Source organism: Oncorhynchus keta, chromosome 24, assembly GCF_023373465.1.
Source record: "Oncorhynchus keta strain PuntledgeMale-10-30-2019 chromosome 24, Oket_V2, whole genome shotgun sequence".
In the NCBI taxonomy this organism is placed as follows: Eukaryota; Metazoa; Chordata; class Actinopteri; order Salmoniformes; family Salmonidae; genus Oncorhynchus; species Oncorhynchus keta.
In genome coordinates, this window is record NC_068444.1 from 38,986,427 (window position 1) to 39,005,736 (window position 19,310).

The following is a 19,310-nucleotide window of genomic DNA, read 5'->3' on the forward strand; positions in this document are numbered from 1 at the left end:
ACCAGCATGGTTACTACAGCATTCTGCAGCAATACGCCATCCCATCTGGTTTGCGCTTTGTGGGACTATCATTTTTTTTTAAACAGGACAATGACCCAACACACCTCCAGACTGTGTAAGGCCTATTTGATCAAGAAGGAGAGTGATGGAGTGCAGCATCAGAGGACCTGGCTTCCACAATCATTGAGATGGTTTGGGAGGAGTTGGACCGCAGAGTGAAGGAAAAGCAGCCAACAAGTGCTCAGCATATGTGGGAACTCCTTCAAGACTGTAGGAAAATGCATTCCAGGTAAAACTGGTTGAGAGAATGTCAAGAGTATGCAAAGCTTGTCATCAACGGGTGGTTACTTCAAAGAATCAAAAAACTGTAATCTAATTTGATTTTTTAAAACACTTTTTTGGTTACTACATAATTCCATGTGTTATTTCATAGTTGTGATGTCTTCACTATTTTTATACAATGTAGAACATAGTAAAAATAAAGAAAAACCCTTGAATTAGTAGGTGTCCAAACTTTTGACTGGTACTGTATATATACACAGGTACCCCCTGTATAATGCCTCACTACTGTTATTTTACTGTTGCTCTTTAACTATTTGTGATTTTTCTATTTTCTTATTTTTTCTTAAAACTGCATTATTGGTTAAGGGCTTGTAAGTAAGCATTTCACTGTTGTATTCGGCGCATGTAAAAATAAGACATTTGATATGAGCTAACTCCTACTTACCTAAATAAAAAGAGATTTCCATCATTTAGCATATTCATCACTTCACGAGTTGCCCTAAGCAGCGCCTCCTGCTTAACACAGTTGGTTCTTGTCTGCCGGGGGACTCACGCAACACCTCTGACTCATTGAATGCAGTGATGCTGAAAATACAAATTTCACAATTATTCAGGTCAATTTTTTGCAGTCTTTAAAACAGAATCTGACATTATTATGAGGTATCTTGAGATACATCTTGCAGTGTTGGTACTGACCGTCTCCACCTGTCCTGCCCTTTTCTCTGGACAGATCTCCACTTGTCCTGCTCCTTGAACATCTCCTGTCTGTCTCTCAAGAAGTATATTCCTGAACATCCGTTGGTGCTCACGTACTGTGATGTTACATCACTCAGGTGCTAAGCAATGTTTCAATGGGAGGCAGAATTCCTTGGAAGAGATCAAAATGGAAGGAAAAATACAAACACAATTATGGCCAAGGAATAAAAAGGCAACTTTATTAAAGAGGCAGCGCGGTCATAAACAGGGTTTTACAGTGTTTTACAGTATACAATGCCTTCGGAAAGTATTCAGACCCCTTGACTTTTTCCACATTTTGTTACGTTACAGCCTTATTCCAAATTTGATTAAATTGTCCCCCCCCCCCAATCTTCACCCAAAACCCCATAATGAAAAAGCAAAAACAGGTTTAGACTTTTTTGCTCATTTATAAAAAACATATAAATATCACATTTACATAAGTATTCAGACCCTTTACTCAGTACTTTGTTGAAGCACCTTTGGCAGCGATTACAGCATCGAGTCTTCTTGGGTATGATGCTACAAGCTTGGCAGACCTGTATTTGAGGAGTTTCTCCCATTCTTCTCTGCAAGTCCTCTCAAGCTCTGTCAGGTTGGATTGGGAGCGTTGTTGCACAGCTATTTTCAAGTTTCTCCAGAGATGTTCGATCAGGTTCAAGTCCGGGCTCTGGGTCGGCACCTCAAGTACATTCAGAGATGTGTCCAGAAGCCACTCCTGCGTTTTCTTGGCTGTATGCTTAGGGTCGTTGTCCTGTTGGAAGGTGAACCTTCACCCCAGTCTGAGGTCCAGAGCGCTCTGGAGCAGGTTTTCATCAAGGATATCTCTGTACTTTGTGCCGTTCATCTTTGTCTCGATCCTGACTGGTCTCCCGGTCCCTGCCGCTGAAAAACATTCCCACAGCATGATGCTGCAACCACCCTTCTTCACCGTAGTGGTGGTGCCAGGTTTCCTCCAGACATGACGCTTGACATTCAGGCCAAAGAGTTCAATCTAAGTTTCATCAGACCAGAGAATCTTGTTTCTCATGGTCTGAGAGTCCTTTAGGTGCCTTTTTGCAAACTCCAAGCGGGCTGTCATGTGCCTTTTATTGAGGAGTGGCTTCCGTCTGGCCACTCTACCATAAATGCATGATTGGTGGATTCCTGCAGAGATGGTTGTCCTTCTGGAAGGTTCTCCCATTTCCACAGAGGAACTCAGCTCTGTCAGAGTGACCATCGGGTTCTTGGTCATCTCCCTGACCAGGGCCCTTCTCCCCGTTTGCTCAGTTTGGCTGGGTGGCCAGCTCTAGGAAGAGTCTTGGTGGTTTCAAACTTCTCCATTTTATAATGATGGAGGCCACTGTGTTCTTGGGGATATTCAATGCTGCAAAAATGTTTTGGTACCCATCCCCAGATCTTTGCCTCGACACCATCCTGTCTCGGAGATCTACGGAAAATCCTTTCAACCTCATTGCTTGGTCTTGGCTCTGACATGCACTGTCAACTGTGGGACCTTATATAGACATGTGTGTGCCTTTCAGAATAATATCCAATATATTGAATTTACCACAGGTGGACTCCAATCAAGTTGTAGAAATGTCTTAAAGCATAATAAACACATGAGCTCAATTTCGAGTCTCATAGAAAATGTTTTGAATACTTATTTGAAAAGGGTATCTGTTTTTTTACATTTAAAACATTTGCAAACATTTCTAAAAACCTGTTTTCGCTTTGTTGTTATGGGGTATTGTGGGTAGATTGCAGAGAATTAATTTTTGTTGAATACATTTTAGAATAAGGCTGTAACGTAATTAAACGTGTAAAAAGTCGAGGGGTCTGAATACTTTCTGAAGGCACTGTATACAGGTTCCTGACAACATAATGGAAACAATTACTTTTTGGAATACAAAGTTTATTGAAAGCAGGTGGTTCCAGACAGGTGTGGTTCCTGAGTTAATTAAGCAATTAACATCCCATCACGCTTAGGATCGTGTATACTGAATATAAATATAAACACAACATGTAAAGCGTTAGTCCCATTTTTCATGAGCTGAAATAAAAGATCCCAGAAATGTTCCAGAAACACAAAAAGCTTATTTCTCTCAAATTGTATGCACAAATGTATGCATATCCCTGTTAGTGAACATTTGTCCTTAGTCAAGATCCTCTATTCACCTGACAGGTGTGGCATATCAAGAAGTTGATTAAACAGCATGATCATTACACAGGTGCACCTTGTGCTGGGGACAACAAAAGGCCACTCTAAAATGTCCAGTTTTGTCACACAACACAATGCCACAGATGTATCAAGTTTAGAGGGAGCGTGCAATTGGCATGCTGACTGCAGGAATGCCCAAGCCGCCTCCAACGTCGTTTATAGAGAATTTGGCAGTACATCCAACCAGCCTCACAACCACAGACCACGTGTTACCACGCCAGTCCAGGACCTCCATTTTTATTTTTCACTTGCAGGATCGTATGAGGAGAGTGGAGGGCTGTGGAGTATTTCTGTCTGTAATAAAGCCCTTTTGTGGGAAAAAAACATATTCTGATTGGCTGTGGGTGGCCCTGGCTCCCAAGTGGGTTGGCCTATGCCCTCCAAGGCCCACCCATGGCTGTGCCGATGCCCAGTCATGTGAAATCCATAGATTAAGGCCTAATGAATTTATTTCAACTGACTGATTTCCTTCTATGAACTGTAACTCAGTAAAATCCTTGAAAATCTTGCATGTTGCGTTTATATATTTGTTCAGTATATAAAAATGCTGAGCAGACCATTATTTTTGCCATTATTTTGGCTACCCTGGCTAAACCCCCCATAGGATGACAATGCTATCCACACGGCACAAGTAGTCACCGAATAGTATGATGAGCATGAAAACGATGTAAACCATACGCCATGGCCGTCTTAATCACCAGATCTAAACCCAAGTGAACACTTATGGGAGATTCTGGAGCGTTGCCTGAGACAGCGTTTTCCAACACCATCAACAAAACACCAAATGATGGAATGTTGTCACGTCCTTCCAGTAGAGTTCCAGACTCTTTTAGATTCGATGCCAAGGTGCATGGATGCTGTGTTGGCTCATGGTGGCCCAATGTCCTATTAAGACATTTCATGTTGGTGTCTCCTTTATTTTGTCAGTTACCTGTATATTCCCATATTGGAATAATACTGTGAAATTGTGAAAATGATGACAATGCCCATTTAAGGTAAGAGCGGTTTGCAAAGACAGCCTGACATTTCAGCTTGTTTTGCATGGGTGGGGTTTTGTAAACGTTAGGACCAATCACAAAGAATTCTTGCTTGAGAATGAGCTTTTTGCAAAAAAAAAAAAAAATCTATTTTTGTTTGTTTTTGACCATTTTAATTAAAAACAGTCACAGTAAGGTACTAAATTGTTACCCAGAAATGATTTGATATTGTGGTAAAAACTGTGTTGGACTTTTTAGTGTGAAAGATAAAATGTTCTCATAAATGCAAAAAAATTGCGTAAACATTTTAATTGGATTACGTTATCTGCCCTGTCCAGATGTGTATTTACCTGGAGCAGGACGGCACAGAGACAACCGGACTTCAGGAGAGCCTCTCAGCAGCATTACCACCCTCTACAGGTCATAGAGAGAACAGTCACTCACTGTCATCTACAGCCAGGCAATTAAGTCATTATGGGAAAGATAGACCAGAGATGGACTAAGGAGCTGGCCACTGAGAAGGGCTTTGTACACTGCACGTTCTTAGATCTTCACTTATTAATCCCATCCGTGTGTTAATGAGGTACACTGAATCTAAGTACTCTTGGATTCACCACAATAAGATTGACTGTTAATAACCAAGTTATTGTCTCCCAATTGGCTTGATGTAACCCATAATGCAAGAAAATTATCAGAGATAATGTTGATAAAGAGCTATTGAACAAACCAATCACATTGAGTGAAACAAAACCCCTCTCTCTCACACTAAATTGTCACAATTATCGGTCTTCCTATGCTCAGATTAACACAAACCCACCCACCCCCCATATACAGTATTCTAACTCACAGTTGTAGCTACAATTGTACAGTCGTATTACGTCACATCGGTCTACGTCAATATTTACCTGGTAGGACAATCCCTTCAGCGGTTCTCCATTGACTGCCAGGATGACGTCACCCTCCTGGATCCGCCCACTCTCCTCCGCTGGCTGGCCAGGGAAAAGCTTCTTGATCCGGACAAGACTACTGCCTGAGTCTCCTTTTGAGGGGTTGAGCTCAGGGACCAGGAAGCTGAAGCCCAAGCCATTCTGGCTCTTCTTCAAGGTCACCTCCAGAGTGTTATCTGTAGGGTGGAGGGGTTAGGGGATTGAAGTGTGTCTTGAGTTCACCTTGGAGGCTTGGACGGTGGATCCAGGACTGAGTTTGGGAAAAACCTGCTCTAAGGGACGGATTAGAAATCATGCAACATCACCCAGTGTAAACTCATGGACAATGATAACCTTGCTTCGGAGGTCAATCCCTCGAAGCGCCAGTGTTCCCCTTACACTTAAGCTTCCTTGTCAATGATATTTCCCTTACTGTCAGACACAAAACTGTAGTCCTTGGGCCTGACGAAGAAGGGGGTGATGATGGCGGGGCAGCTGTTGTTCCTCATCTGGGTGATGTCCAGGTGGGCACTCCGGGGCGACAGGCTGCGCCCCAGGAGACTGCGCCCTGTGTCTGGGCTCGGAGACGCCCTGGGCAGGGTCAGGTTCTCCCTCTCCAAGACCATGGTCACCACCTAGGACAGGAAAGGGTTAAATGAAGACAAACAATGTGATACGCCAGCCTAACGGGGGCTGATGAACTTTCATGTGCCTTCATTTCAAAACTTGTATGTGGTCCATAAATATGAATACAAATGTTAAATTATGAGCCTAGTTTAGCCAAGGAGAAAGCACTGAGCTATACATAGATAAAGACAGGATCCTTCCTGGCTAAGCATGATTGGCTGAGATAATGGAGCGGTTGACCATGCTGACTGCTTGCTATGCATTTAAATGTGAATTCTTAAATAGATGGGTGGGTCTATGGCTTAAGAGGGTGTGAACGATGCTGAAAGGGTGTAAACAAAGAAGAGCTCTCATGCACTCAACAAAATCTTTCAATGTCATTCTCTCCTACTTGCCTCCTAAGTGGGAAAACAAGTTTATAAATGTTTAAAGCAGCATCATTTTCACATGCTTCTTCCAATCACAGTGTATGATACACCATTTTGGAGCCTGATTTTTTTGTAATCTGTAAAAACACAAAACATTTCTGATTTTTTCGACATAAGCCCCCGTTGGGACGGGCTGTCACAAATGCTTAATGCTTGACCTTGTAGAGACCTTAACCCAACACCTAGCGACCTCATGAGGAGGACAACGGACATTATGACATGCCGCTGCCGTTTAAGGAAGAAAGACCCAACCTGCTGAACAATAAAACATGTGCAGTTCACCGTCTAAAGTGCCTGGAAAGGAGGCTAAGGAGAGACAAGCAATACTACTAGGACTACACAGCATTCATGGAAGAGACCATAGCTTGTGGAGATGCTGAGAAGGTCTCCAAAGAGGAAATGAACAAGCATCCAGCATGGTACATCCCCGCACCATGGGGTTTATCACCCACAAAAGCCTGGGAAGATACGAGTCGTCTTTGACTGCTTAGCTAAGTTTCGAGAGACGTCCTTGAATGACCATCTCCTTACTGGTCCAGAGTTGACAAACACATTGCTGGGCGTCCTTTGTCGTTTTCGTAAGGATCCAGCTGCAATCATGTGTGATGTAGAGCGCATGTTCCACCAGTTTCATGGGAAAGCAGAAGACCAAGATTATCTACGGTTCCTTTGGTGGGAGAACGGAGATCTAGAGTCTCAACCCTCAGTGTATCGTATGAAGGTCCACTTGTTCGGCGCAGCTTCATCTCCTGGTTGCGCCAACTATGGTCTCAAACATCTTGTTGCCGAAGGACAAGGAAGCTTCAGCGCGAATTCTATCCAGTTCATAGAAAGGCACTTTTATGTTGATGATGGGTTGACGAGCGTATCGTCTGAAGCTGAAGCGGCCCAGCTGGTGAAAGAAGCAAGAGAGCTTTGCAGCATCTGCAATCTTCGGTTGCACAAGTTGATCTCTAACAGCAAGGAAATTATAGCCACAATTCCCAAGGAAGAACGTGCCGAGGGTGCCAAAGACCTGGATATGGCTCTGGGTGAACCACACATGGAGAGAGCGCTTGGTGTACTGTGGTGTGTCGCATCAGACGAGTTCCAGTTTAGAGTAGTTGTCAAGGAACGCCCACTCACACGAAGAGGAGTGTTGTCTACAGTGGCCTCTGTATATGATCTGCTTGTGTTTTTTGCTACCTTTGTCCTGGCTGGGAAGCAGATCTTGCAGCGGATGTGTCGTGACAAAATCGACTGTGATGACCCCCTTCCAGATGACCTACGTTCCCAGTGGGAATTCTGGCTCCAAGGTCTACAAAACTTGTCTGAGGTAAGGATCCAACGAGGCTACTTGTCATCAAGTTTCAAGGAGGTGCAGAGTTATGAGCTCCATCACTTCTCCGACGCTAGTACCTCATGTTACGGAGAGTGCTCATACCTCAAAACAATCAACACTGACAGAAATGGAATAAAGACAGAAGAAACGCAAGGATTAATGACATTGTCATCTTGCAAGATGATACTGCGCCACGCAACCAGTGGAAATTGGCAAAGGTTACAGAAGTGTACCCGGGAGAGGATGGCCGGGTGAGAAGATTCAAGTTACTGATCAGCGACTCAACCGAAGATGAGAGGTAAACGCATCACCAAACCCACCTATCTGGAGAGGCCCATCCATAAGATGGCTTCCTCCTGGAAGCCGATCAAGAAACCTGCATACCCCTTTCACAGAAATCACCGATGATTGGCGGGAGTGTAGCTGACAGTTAGACTTAGAGGTTATGTTGTTGTCTTTTGTTTGAGTTGTTTACGTGTCTGCTGTGCGGGGGAAATAATAAGACAAGCAGAACTACGTAGCTAATACTGTTGTAACGGGGATCCTTATTGTAGCAACACACATTTGGAGGGAAGGCAATCCTACTCTGTGTTAGCTAAGTTTTCATGTCATCGGGTGTAGTTCATAAAGGTTGCAATTCAACCTTTAAAGGTTGCAGTTCTCACGGAAGGTGATAATTCTGACAAAAACTACAGAATAAAGCCGCCAGTTAAAATCAAGGAACGGTTGTGCTTGTGGTTACTGAAGGGAGCTACAATGGCTCATAGCAATTTGGTGCAGACTACAGGCAGCTGAACTATGCGACCAGGAAGGATTCCTATCCCCTCCCAATCACAGGGTCACTGTGGTTCAGTTCTCTTGATCTCCACAGTGGTTATTGGCAAGTGGAGCCCTTGAAGCCAGGCCAAAGACCTCCTTCTCGATTGGACAAGGACCGTGGCAGTTTACCGTGATACCCTTTGGGCTCTGCAATGCTCCGCCAACCTTCAAGCGTCTTATGGAGCAAATGCTGGCCACAATCCCCCGCAACAAGTGTGTGGTCTACCTGGATTACCTCCATGTTCATGCAGAACACTTCCAGGGATCTCTGGCGAATCTGCGTGAGGTTCCACTTGCCATCCGACAGGCACGACTCGAGCTCCACCCCTACTTCAGCGGTAGGTCAAGTTCCTAAGCCAAGTCATTGCAGACTGAGTCGCAACTGTCCCAGCCAAGGTGGTGTCGGTTCAGCACTGGAGTTGAGAAGCTTTGCTGGCCTAGCTTATTACTACCAAAGGATCATCAATAACTTTGCAACATTAGCCAGGCCTCTACACCGCCTTACAAACAAGGACCAGCGGTTCAATTGGGATGAGAACTGCACTGCTGCATTCGCTGACCCGCGGGAGGACCTTACCAAGGCTCCAGTCCTGATACCCCAACATCCAGCACCCATTCATCATGGACAAAGATGCAAGGTATGTAGGCATTGAGGCTGTTCTTTTGTAGGAGGGGCTGGAAGGGTAACAAGTTGTGGCCTTCTACAGTCGGAACCTCAACCGTGCCAAGGTTAACTACTGTGTCACCCGGTGAGAGTTGTTGTCGTCAACTCTACCTCTACGGGAGCCAGTTCCTCCTTCTTACTGACCATGCCTCACTCACCTGGCTCCTCAGCTTCCAATAACCACAGGTCCAGGTGACTCGTTGGATAGAAGAGCTACAGGAGTGAGACTACCAGATACAGCACCGGGCTGGTCGTTTCCACACAAATGCTGATGCGTTGTCTCGCCGGCCGTGTGAAGAGGAAGACTGTAAACACTGCCCACACTTGGAACAGAAAGATGGTCTCCTGCCCACAGTGGTGGAAATTCAGGCGGCAGACAGGAGCTCAGCTCCCTTGGAGACCTGGAATGACCAAGACCTGAAGAGGGAGCAGGAAGGTGACCCAATATTGGCAACTGTTCGGGGCTGGTTGGAGACCAACCTGCGGCCTGCCTGGAACAGAGTCTCTCCGCTGTGCTCCAAAGCCAAGGCCTACTATTTGCAGTGAGACAACCTTGCCATTCATATGGGTTGCTGTTTCGAATATGGTGTGAACCAACACACAACTCTGTGGTATGGCAGCGGCTGGTGCCTTGTAATATGCGTGCCCATGCTCTCAGAGCTGTCCATGGGTTGGTGGGGGAAGGCCACTTCAGGCTTACAAAGACCTCAGAGGGAAACTCTACTGAGCTGGCTGCCGTCAAGACGCGAAACAGTATGTGCATGCCTGGACCAACTGGACAGTCACCATTTTGTTACAATATACATACACATTGCATAAGACAAAATGGCTCATAATCAGAACACATGTTAAAATGTTAGTGTTTACACTTATATTTTTTTATACACAGTTCAGTTGAAGGCCAATGCAGAAGCAAAGCTTTGATGGTGTTGCCCTGTCCTGGTTGCAGCTGAGTTATTGATGTTCCTTTACCTCTCCTGTTTTCGCCAGACATTCCACAGCCTGCTGATGTGTGAACCCTTGAAACCTGATGCCATCCACTTCCAGCAGTCTGTCACCTGTTAGACGTGCACAAACATATGCACACACCATTGCGATTCATCATCTCACTCTAATCTATACTGAACAAAAATATAAACGCAACATGCAACAATTTCAAAGATTTTAGTTCTAGTTAATTTAAGGTAATCAGTCAAGGCCCTAATCTATGTATTTCACTTGACTGGGAAGACAGATCTGTTGGTCAATGATACCTTGCAGAAAATAGGCCTCTGGATCTCATCACGGTATTTCTGTGCATTCAAATTGCCATCGATAAAATGTAATTGTGTTCTTTGTCCTTAGCTTATGCCTGCCCATACCATAACCCCACCGCCACCATGGGGTTCACAACATTGACATCAGCAAACCGCTCGCCCCCTCGATGCCATACATGTGGTCTGCGGTTGTGAGGCTGGTTGGACGCACTGACAAATTCTCTAAAACAATGTTTTAGGTGGCTTATGGTAGAGAAATTAACATTAAATTCTCTGGCAACAGCTCTGGTGGACATTCCTGCAGTCAGCATACGAATTGCACTCTCCCTCAATACTTGAGATATCTGTGGCATTGTGTTGTGAGAAAAACTTGCACATTTTAGAGTCGCTTTTTATTGTCCCCAGTACAAGGTGCACCTGTGTAATGATCATGATGTTTAATAAACTTCTTGATATGCCACACCTGTCAGGTGGATGGATTATTTTGGCAAAGGAGAAATGCTTGACTAACAGGGATGTAAACAAATTTGTGCACAAAATTGGAGAGAAATACACTTTTTGTGCGTATGTAAAATTTCTGGGATCTTTTATATCAGCTCATGAAACAGAGGACCAACACTTTACATGTTGTGTTTATATTTTTGTTCAGTGTAAATTCAATTTGTGCAGCAATAATCCAGTGTAATGCTCTTCTAGTGTCATTATTGTTCCAGGTGCTTCACTGTAACATAATATAGCTTGTTCAGGATTATACTGCACCTGACTGGATGCGGCCATCTTGCTCAGCAGCCCCTCCACAGACTAGGCTTTTGATGAAGACACCGCCATGACGCAGGCCTGTGGTCACACCACACTGACAAACCAGAAACACAAGGTTATTATCCAACAATATAACAGTCTCGGTGGAAATGTAAGTTTATCAATATACGCCATCAATAACATTTGTATGTCTGACTAATTGCTAAAGCAGTAATGTAATTTTGTATTTTATTTTCCTACTTTGGTGTTAACTACTTCATTGAGGAAAATGTACTTACTATGCCTATGATATGTGGTTGTCCCACCTAGCTATCATAATGTCACGCCCTGACCTTAGAGATCCTTATTATTCTCTATGTTTGGTTAGGTCAGGGTGTGACTCGGGTGGGAACGTCTATGTTTTCTATTTCTTTGTTTTTTGCCATGTGTGGTTCCCAATCAGAGGCAGCTGTTTATCGTTGTCTCTGATTGGGGGATCATATATAAGTTGTCATTTTCCGTTTGGGTTTTGTGGGATCTTGTTTTCTGTTTAGTGTTGTGGCTGTGCCTGACAGAACGGTTCGCGGTCACGTTTGAGTGTTTAAAAAAATAAAATATCATGAACACTTTCCACGCTGCGCTTTGGTCCACTCCTTCCGACGAGAGCCGTTTACACTTAAGATAAATACACTAACTGTAAGTCACTCTGGATAAGAGTGTCTGCTAAATGACTAAAATGTAATTGACATTAATGACAATGTACCATAAAGAGTTAACACCTCATATTTTTTTCAGATTAATAGTCCCCACACTCAGGCTGCTACTGTAAATGAGAGGGATGATTAAAAGGAATAATGTATGTTTATCAGGTTACAAGATCTTCTTACACTCTGTTTATCACATGAAGGAGGTAAAAAAAACAGAAGGCCAACAACAGACACACAGGCGTGTGGTGGGGTGTGCTCTCATCCCTGGTCCCCCTTCACATCATCTGAATTCCGGCCAGGCATAATGAGAAGACACCAACAAAAAGTCAGTATCCTTGTTCACATAGCACAGATCAACCGCCAATCAGCATCATTAAAATTACTCCAGACCACAAAATGGCAGTAGATTTCTTAAGCTACGTTTGGCTTGTGCCTGCTGTAGATAGCTAATGTTAGCTAACTAGCAAGATGCACTAATGTTGTTGCTAACTAGCCATAATTTGTAGTAAGCCCAGTAGCCAGATGGCCACAACTAGATAACTAGCAACATTATGATTACATCACAATGCATTATGCAGCTTTACTGTTTTAGTTAGAACAATTCTGATGAAGGGGGTGGATTACACCAGGAAAAGTGCCCTCTTTTAACCTTTTCTTATCGCTCCCCCACGTGGAGGTTCGGGCTCTCTGATTGGCTCAAAGTCAAGTGTCTGCCACTGACGAACATGGCGATTCCTGTCGGTACCAGGTCGGTAGGCAGTAGGTACATGTACATATTTTGTTCTAGCAAGAGAAGGAACGACCTCCTAAGTCTCTCTCTCAACAGCTTGCACCTACCTGCCTTGTGAGTGGTGAGTAACTCACATAGCCTGTTGAGGGTGACCTGTCACAGGCTGTTAGGTAACGGGTCAGGGTCTCACTTTCTCACACACACACACACACACACACACACACACACACACACACACACACACACACACACACACACACACACACACACACACACACACACACACACACACACACACACACACACACACACACACACACACACACACACACACACACACACCTGGGCTTTACCGTAGGCTACTGTAATGTCCAGTAGGTAGACAGGTTCCAAGCTGCAGGCCCTCCCTCTCCAAGGTGATTAGCCCCAGGGGACTGAAAGATTACCCAGAGACATAGAAGACAGCTAACTTCCTGTCTAGAGAGGTGTGGTCAACTCATCTGTACACCCCATAGACTTAATTACAGTTGGTCCATCCCTCTCCCGCCTACCAGGAAATACACCCTTTGCCTATAACTGGTGTTGTCCTAGGGAGTTAGGTGTGAAACAGCAGGGTTGGTGAGTTAACTCACAGCGATACTGATCCCTAACCCTCCTCCAGCATTCTTCTTTAGCTCCACAGATATCTCATCACCCCTGAAGCAGTTCATGGAAGGAGCCCTGGAGCAGCCATCCTGAAAAAATGTATAGGGGATAAGAGCTAATGATTAATGGTGCAATTCACGAGAACGGCTGTATTGTATTGTATTTGTGTATTCTTTCATCAGATTTAACAGACATTCTGTAGAGTTGATTGCTAATGTTCGTTGTCTTGTTTGTGTACAAAATCTAAAACGCTCGTCGATCACACAAAAGGCTTCACTGTCCCTGAATCTAAGCACGTGCGGTATGTGCAGTATTGTCTGTAACACGGAGGAGATGGTCCAGTAGCCATTGGTTACCTGAGCATTGAGGATGCGTACGTCAGGGAGTTGCAGTCTACTGCCAGTCTTTGGAGTCAACATGACAGACACGATCTCATCCAGGTCGTCCTCCCCAGAGTGTACATCAGTCATCAAAGTGGTCTGGGACTCGTAGTTCTTCAATAGCGGAGATCTCACGCTGTTGGGTGTCAAGGAAACTGTAAAAAAAATATAAAAAAATAAAAAAAACAGATGAATTATCAGCTAATAACGAAAGTCATGGAAACCTCTGGCCACGTACAGTATGTATCAGAGGAAGCTGGTGGGAGGAGCTATAGGAGGATGAGCTCATTTTAATGGCTGGAATGGAACGGCGTCAAACATGTGACGTGTTTGATACCGTTTCATTTACTTCATTCCAGCCCGTCCTCCTATAGCTCCTTTCACCAGCATCCTCTGGTGGTATGTACTGTAGTCAAGTTCTACAGAGGACAAACAATTCAAATTCCAGTAGCTTAATTAAGCATTTGGAGCTCTTACTAGTGTCTAGCTGAAAAGCCAGCAGGTTTCACGTCTACTTCAAACACACAGTTTATTACTAAACCAGCTGTGAACAGAGCAGAGACACACACATCCAGTACCTTTGGGCTGGGACACAATGAGTGTGACCTCCCGTGGGCTGTTCTGCATGACCTCTGCAGCCTCACTGAAGGTCATGCCCTCCAGACTGGTGTGGTTCAGAGAGATCAGACGCCCACCTGAGGGAGAACATCACCGTAGCATTTCATTATATCAGGTTTCAATTTTATATTTGACTGAAATATGACTAATCTTGTTGTTGGTGTCCACTTAGTCCTGGCCCGGAATCAACCGTTAGCCCCTATCCAATTCATTCAGATTTGTAAACGTCATAAAAGCAGGGGATAAGAAAAGGGACTGGGGGTTGTATCTAGACAAGGCCCCTAGTCTTTGTTAATTAACCAGCAGAGTGTCAATAGACAAAGCTCACATAAGAGCTTAGAAAGCCTATAAACCCGGCATGCAAGGCTATTATCCACACGTTTTGTGTAGCCAGACCAGACGTCATAATCCGGTGTGAGTTTTGTGAGGCGAAGCCTGGGGGGAAAAAAAGCCTGATCACCGACCTGGTCTGATGCGGCCATCTTTATCCGCTGGTCCCCCCGGCACGATGGATGCTATGAAGATACCCAGGTCGTACTTCCCCACCGTGTCTTCTCCAACTATCACAATACCTGAACAAATAAAAGGATTTCCTTTGAACAATGACTTTTCATTGTAGTGCTAATCTAAAACATGTCCTTTAATGTATATATATACACACACACGACTCAATGCTGTTAACGGTATACTCACCAACGCCGTACTTCGGGTCTTTCTTTAAGGACACACAAATAACTTCTCTCTCTGGTATGACAGTCTTTGTTGGGGTATCTATTGAACACAACAAAAGAACATCTATTGACTGAAGTACCACAGCTACCTGGTATCGAAATACATCGACCACAGCTGCCTCGTTAGAAGCCTGTATGCCATCTCTTCCTGATAATGATAGGCTACTATGACGGTTGCTAGGGTGTCCTCCTCGCGGTGCCCTGGCTTTGGAAGGCTTCCGGGGAACACCGACTCTTGATCCTGTCCCTGATTCAACAGTGTTATGAGGTTTTAATTGCCTTGGGAGCTGATAATCGAGCCATACCTCTGGCTGCTGAAGACATGGAGGGTGCATCAGATCCACACTTCCCAGACCCACGAGACAGGGCTGGTGACAGGTTCCCAGATAATGGTCTCCCTATGCTGGAAATGATACAGGGAGAAATGAAATGACAAACATTCGATGAAAGACATTCAGTGGCAAGGAAAAGTAGGTGAACCCTTTGGAATGACCTGGATTTCTGCATAACTTGGTCATAAAATGTTATGTGATCTCCATCTAAGTCACAACAATAGACAAACACAGTGTGCTTAAACTAATAACACACAAATTATTGTATTTTCCTCTCTATATTGAATACATGATTTAAATATTCACAGTGTAGGTTGGAAAATATGTGCACCCCTAGGCTAATGACTTTTCCAAAAGCTAATTGGAGTCAGGAGTCAGCTAACCTGGAGTCCAATCAATGAGACGAGATTGGAGATGTTGGTTAGAGCTGCCCTGCCCTATCATAAAATTTGAGTTTGCTATTCACAAGAAGCATTGAACAATACCTCGAACAAAAGAGATCTCAGAAGACCTAAGATTAAGAATTGTTGATTTGCATAAAGCTGGAAGGGGTTACAAAAGTATCTCTTTAAGCCTTGATGTTCATCAGTCCACGGTAAGACAAATAGTTTATAAATGGTGAAAGTTCAGCACTGTTGCTACTCTCCCTAGGAGTGGCCGTCCTGCAAAGATGACTGCAAGAGCACAGCTCAGAATGTTCAATGAGGTTAAGAAGAATCCTAGAGTGTCAGCTAAAACGACTTACAGAAATCTCTGGAACATGCTAACATCTCTGTTGACAAATCCATGATATGTAAAACACCAAACAAGAATAGTTTTCATGAGAGGACACCACAGAAGAAGCCACTGCTGTCCAAAAAAACCCATTGCTGCACGTCCGAAGATCGCAAAAGTGCACCTGGATGTTCCACAGCGCTACTGGCAAAAAACTATGTGGACAGATGAAACTACAGGTGAGTTGTTTGGAAGGAACACACAACTCTATATGTGGAGAAAAAAAGGCAGAGCACACCAACATCAAAACCTCATCCCAACTGTAAAGTATGGCGGAGGGAGCATCATGGCTTGGGGCTGCTCTGCTGCCTCAAGGCCTGGACAGCTTGCTATCAGACAGATTTCCCAAGTTTATCTAGACATTTTGTTGGAGATTGTAAGGCTATCTGTCCGCCAATTGAAGCTCAACAGGACATCACCCAGAAGTAGGGTGATGCAACATGGCAATGACCCAAAACACAGAAGTAAATCAACAGCAGAATGGCTTCAACAGAAGAAAATACACCTTCTGGAGTGGCCCAGTCAGAGTCCTGACCTCAACCCGATTGAGATGCTGTTGCATGACCTCAAGAGAACAGTTCACACCAGACATCTCAAGAATATTGCTGAATTGAAACAGTTTTCTAAAGAGGAATGGTCCAAAAGTCCTCCTGACCATTGTGCAGGTCTGATCCGCAACTACAGAAAACATTAGGTTGAGGTTATTGCTGCTAAAGGAGTGTCAACCAGTTATTAAATCCAAGGGTTCCCTTTTTCCACCCTGCACTGTGAATGTTTACACGGTGTGTTAAAAAAAGACATGAAAATGTATAATTGCTTGTGTGTCATTAGTTTAAGCAGACAGTGATTGTCTATTGTTATGATTTAAACGAAGAGCAGATAACATTTTATGACCAATTTATGCATAAATTCAGGTAATTCCAGGTCGTTCACATACTTTTTCTTGCCACTGTATAAAAGGTACTTAAAAGATGCAAGAACGTAAAGAAAAGGTATGTACAGTATATATATATATAATACAGGGAAGGGAACTTCATGCTCTCCATCACTCCTACCCCTGCTCGTGGAGGACACGCTGCTGTTTGATCCGCGCCTCGATCTTGGCGGCGATGTCATCACACAGTTTGGTCATGGAGTCGTCCTGCGGTGTGGTCAGACCGCTGTCTGTCCGTATGGACTCAGAGACAGAGCACCGGCTCACCTGGCTGTTCATCTGGCTACGGCTGTTCTGAGCCCGACACTCTGCCGCATACTGCACTATGCTCTCTTCTGGAAAAGAGAAGGGGCTCTTACATTCAAACCATGGGTGGTCAAAAGTGGCTAAAGTGAAATCAAAATGGGTGTAAATGTAGATCTAATAAGTGTGCAAGTGGCTCTAATAACTGTACTATAATCACAACATGTCCCTGTTTTGCCTGTCAATGAGCCCACGTGGAACAATAGCAGGATATACACTGAGTGGACAAAACATTGGGAACACCTTACTAATATTGAGTTGCACCCCTCTTGTCCTCAGAACAGCCGCAATTCGTCGGGGCATGCACTCTACGAGGTGTCGAAAGCGTTCCACAGGGATGCTGGCCCATGTTGACTCCAATGCTTCCCACAGTTGTGTCACGTTGGCTGGATGTCTTTGGGGTGGTGGACCATTCTTGATACACACGGGAAACGGTTGAGCGTGAAAAACCCAGCAGCACCGCAAGTTCTCGACGACTCAAACTGTTGCGCATAGCGCCAACTACCATACATACTCAGTTCAAAGGCACATACATGTTTTGTCTTGCCAATTCACCCTCTGAATGGCACACTTACACAATCCATCTCTCAATTGTCTCAAGGCTTAAAAAATCCTTCTTTAACCTGCCTCCTCCCATTCATCTACACTGATTTGAAGTGGATTTAACAAGTGAATCAATAATGGATCACAGACTGACCAGGTGAATCCAGGTAAAAACTATGTCATGGAAAGAGTAGATGTCCCTAATGTTTTTTACACTCAGTGTATAGCTTGCTAGCTGTATGGCTGAAGAGTCTGGCAAAAAGTCAGGCTAAGATTCACCAAGAACAGGACACAAACTGTATCAAATCAGAACAAGCTGTCTCTGGCATAGTATTAACAGGAATGTAGTAGTAGTAGTAGTAGTAGTAGTTATGGATGGGGCCAGGAGTTCTTCTTGACTGTTACCAAACCAGGAAAAACCTTTGGCCCCAAGCCAGTTAGGATGACATGAAAGGTTCTGACCTGAGGCCAGACTGTGACTGAGCTGGCGAGAGTTCATCTCATTGTGAAACTTGTGTTGGGCAGAACAAAGGTTGCACAGGTACGTGGCCGTCTTGGATCTCTCTGTGACTATGGTGTGCTTTTTCTTGCTCCCTCTGCACTCGATGACAAATTTACGGCGCTGTGGTAGGACAGAGAGGACCGGTTAAGGCATTTACAGACATAACAAGCCAACAAAAACAACCGCTAAAATAAATATTTAAATTCAACTACACTGAACAAAAATAAAAACGCAACATGTTTCCTCTAAGCTGCGCACCGGCGTGCAGTAGCCCCTATACTGCCTCCCGGAAGAACTATCAGCCCAGGAAGAGAAGCATGAGATGGAACTCAACTTTCAAGAGTTTTCCCTGTTAACACTATCAACGTTTTCCTTTACTGTGGCAATTGCTATCGAATGAACGCAATATTAACAACGTTCAATGCAACATACTGAAACAAAACCAACTATGCAAGAGATTTTGTTGTTGGCAGAACGCATTGGAGTAGGATTCTATTGAGAACAACTCAACCCTTACTCTACAAATACTGGCAGCATGACCAATCAGAGTTGCAGTAGGCCTGTATGTAAATAGACCGTTATCATATATGAATCTGTGCCATTTACATTGAACTGGACTGTGTTAAGAGCTGTGCTCGTGAGTAGATGCATCCGGAAAGTATTCGGACCTCTTCCCTTTTTACACATTTTGTTACATTACAGCCTTATTCTCAAATGGATTAAATAAAACAATTACTCATCAATCTAAACACAATACCCCACATTGACAATTTACATAAGTACAGCTGAAGTCGGAAGTTTACATACACTTAGTTTGGAGTTATTAAAACTCGTTTTTCAACCACTCCACAAATTTCTTGTTAACAAACTATAGTTTTGGCAAGTTGGTCAGGACATCTATTTTGTCCAACAATTGTTTACAGACAGATTATTTCACTTATAATTCACTGGATCACAATTCCAGTGGGTCAGAAGTTTACATACACTAAGTTGACTGTGCCTTTAAACAGATTGGAAAATTCCAGAAAATTAAGTCATGGCATTAGAAGCTTCTGATAGGCTAATTGACATAATTTGAGTCAATTGGAGGTGTACCTGTGGATGTATTTCAAGACCTTCAAACTCAGTGACTCTTTGC

General features: G+C 44.0%; 1 protein-coding gene across 1 annotated transcript in view; it reads right to left on the reverse strand.

The window, feature by feature from the left end:
* The window catches only part of frmpd2 (FERM and PDZ domain containing 2), a 48,921-nt gene that overhangs the window by 2,364 nt on the left and 27,247 nt on the right, over positions 1-19,310 (reverse strand). Inside the window, exons 13-27 of the mRNA XM_052478449.1 lie at positions 18,133-18,292; positions 16,946-17,159; positions 15,090-15,187; positions 14,747-14,824; positions 14,518-14,625; positions 14,014-14,130; positions 13,412-13,590; positions 13,043-13,144; positions 10,995-11,088; positions 9,952-10,037; positions 5,554-5,755; positions 5,100-5,317; positions 4,545-4,608; positions 979-1,149; positions 728-867 (exon numbers count right to left, since the gene is read on the reverse strand). Of these exons, the coding sequence (XP_052334409.1) occupies positions 1,112-1,149; positions 4,545-4,608; positions 5,100-5,317; positions 5,554-5,755; positions 9,952-10,037; positions 10,995-11,088; positions 13,043-13,144; positions 13,412-13,590; positions 14,014-14,130; positions 14,518-14,625; positions 14,747-14,824; positions 15,090-15,187; positions 16,946-17,159; positions 18,133-18,292 (1,758 nt within the window). The 3' untranslated portion in view covers positions 728-867; positions 979-1,111. The remainder of the gene's footprint in view (positions 1-727; positions 868-978; positions 1,150-4,544; positions 4,609-5,099; positions 5,318-5,553; positions 5,756-9,951; positions 10,038-10,994; positions 11,089-13,042; positions 13,145-13,411; positions 13,591-14,013; positions 14,131-14,517; positions 14,626-14,746; positions 14,825-15,089; positions 15,188-16,945; positions 17,160-18,132; positions 18,293-19,310) is intronic.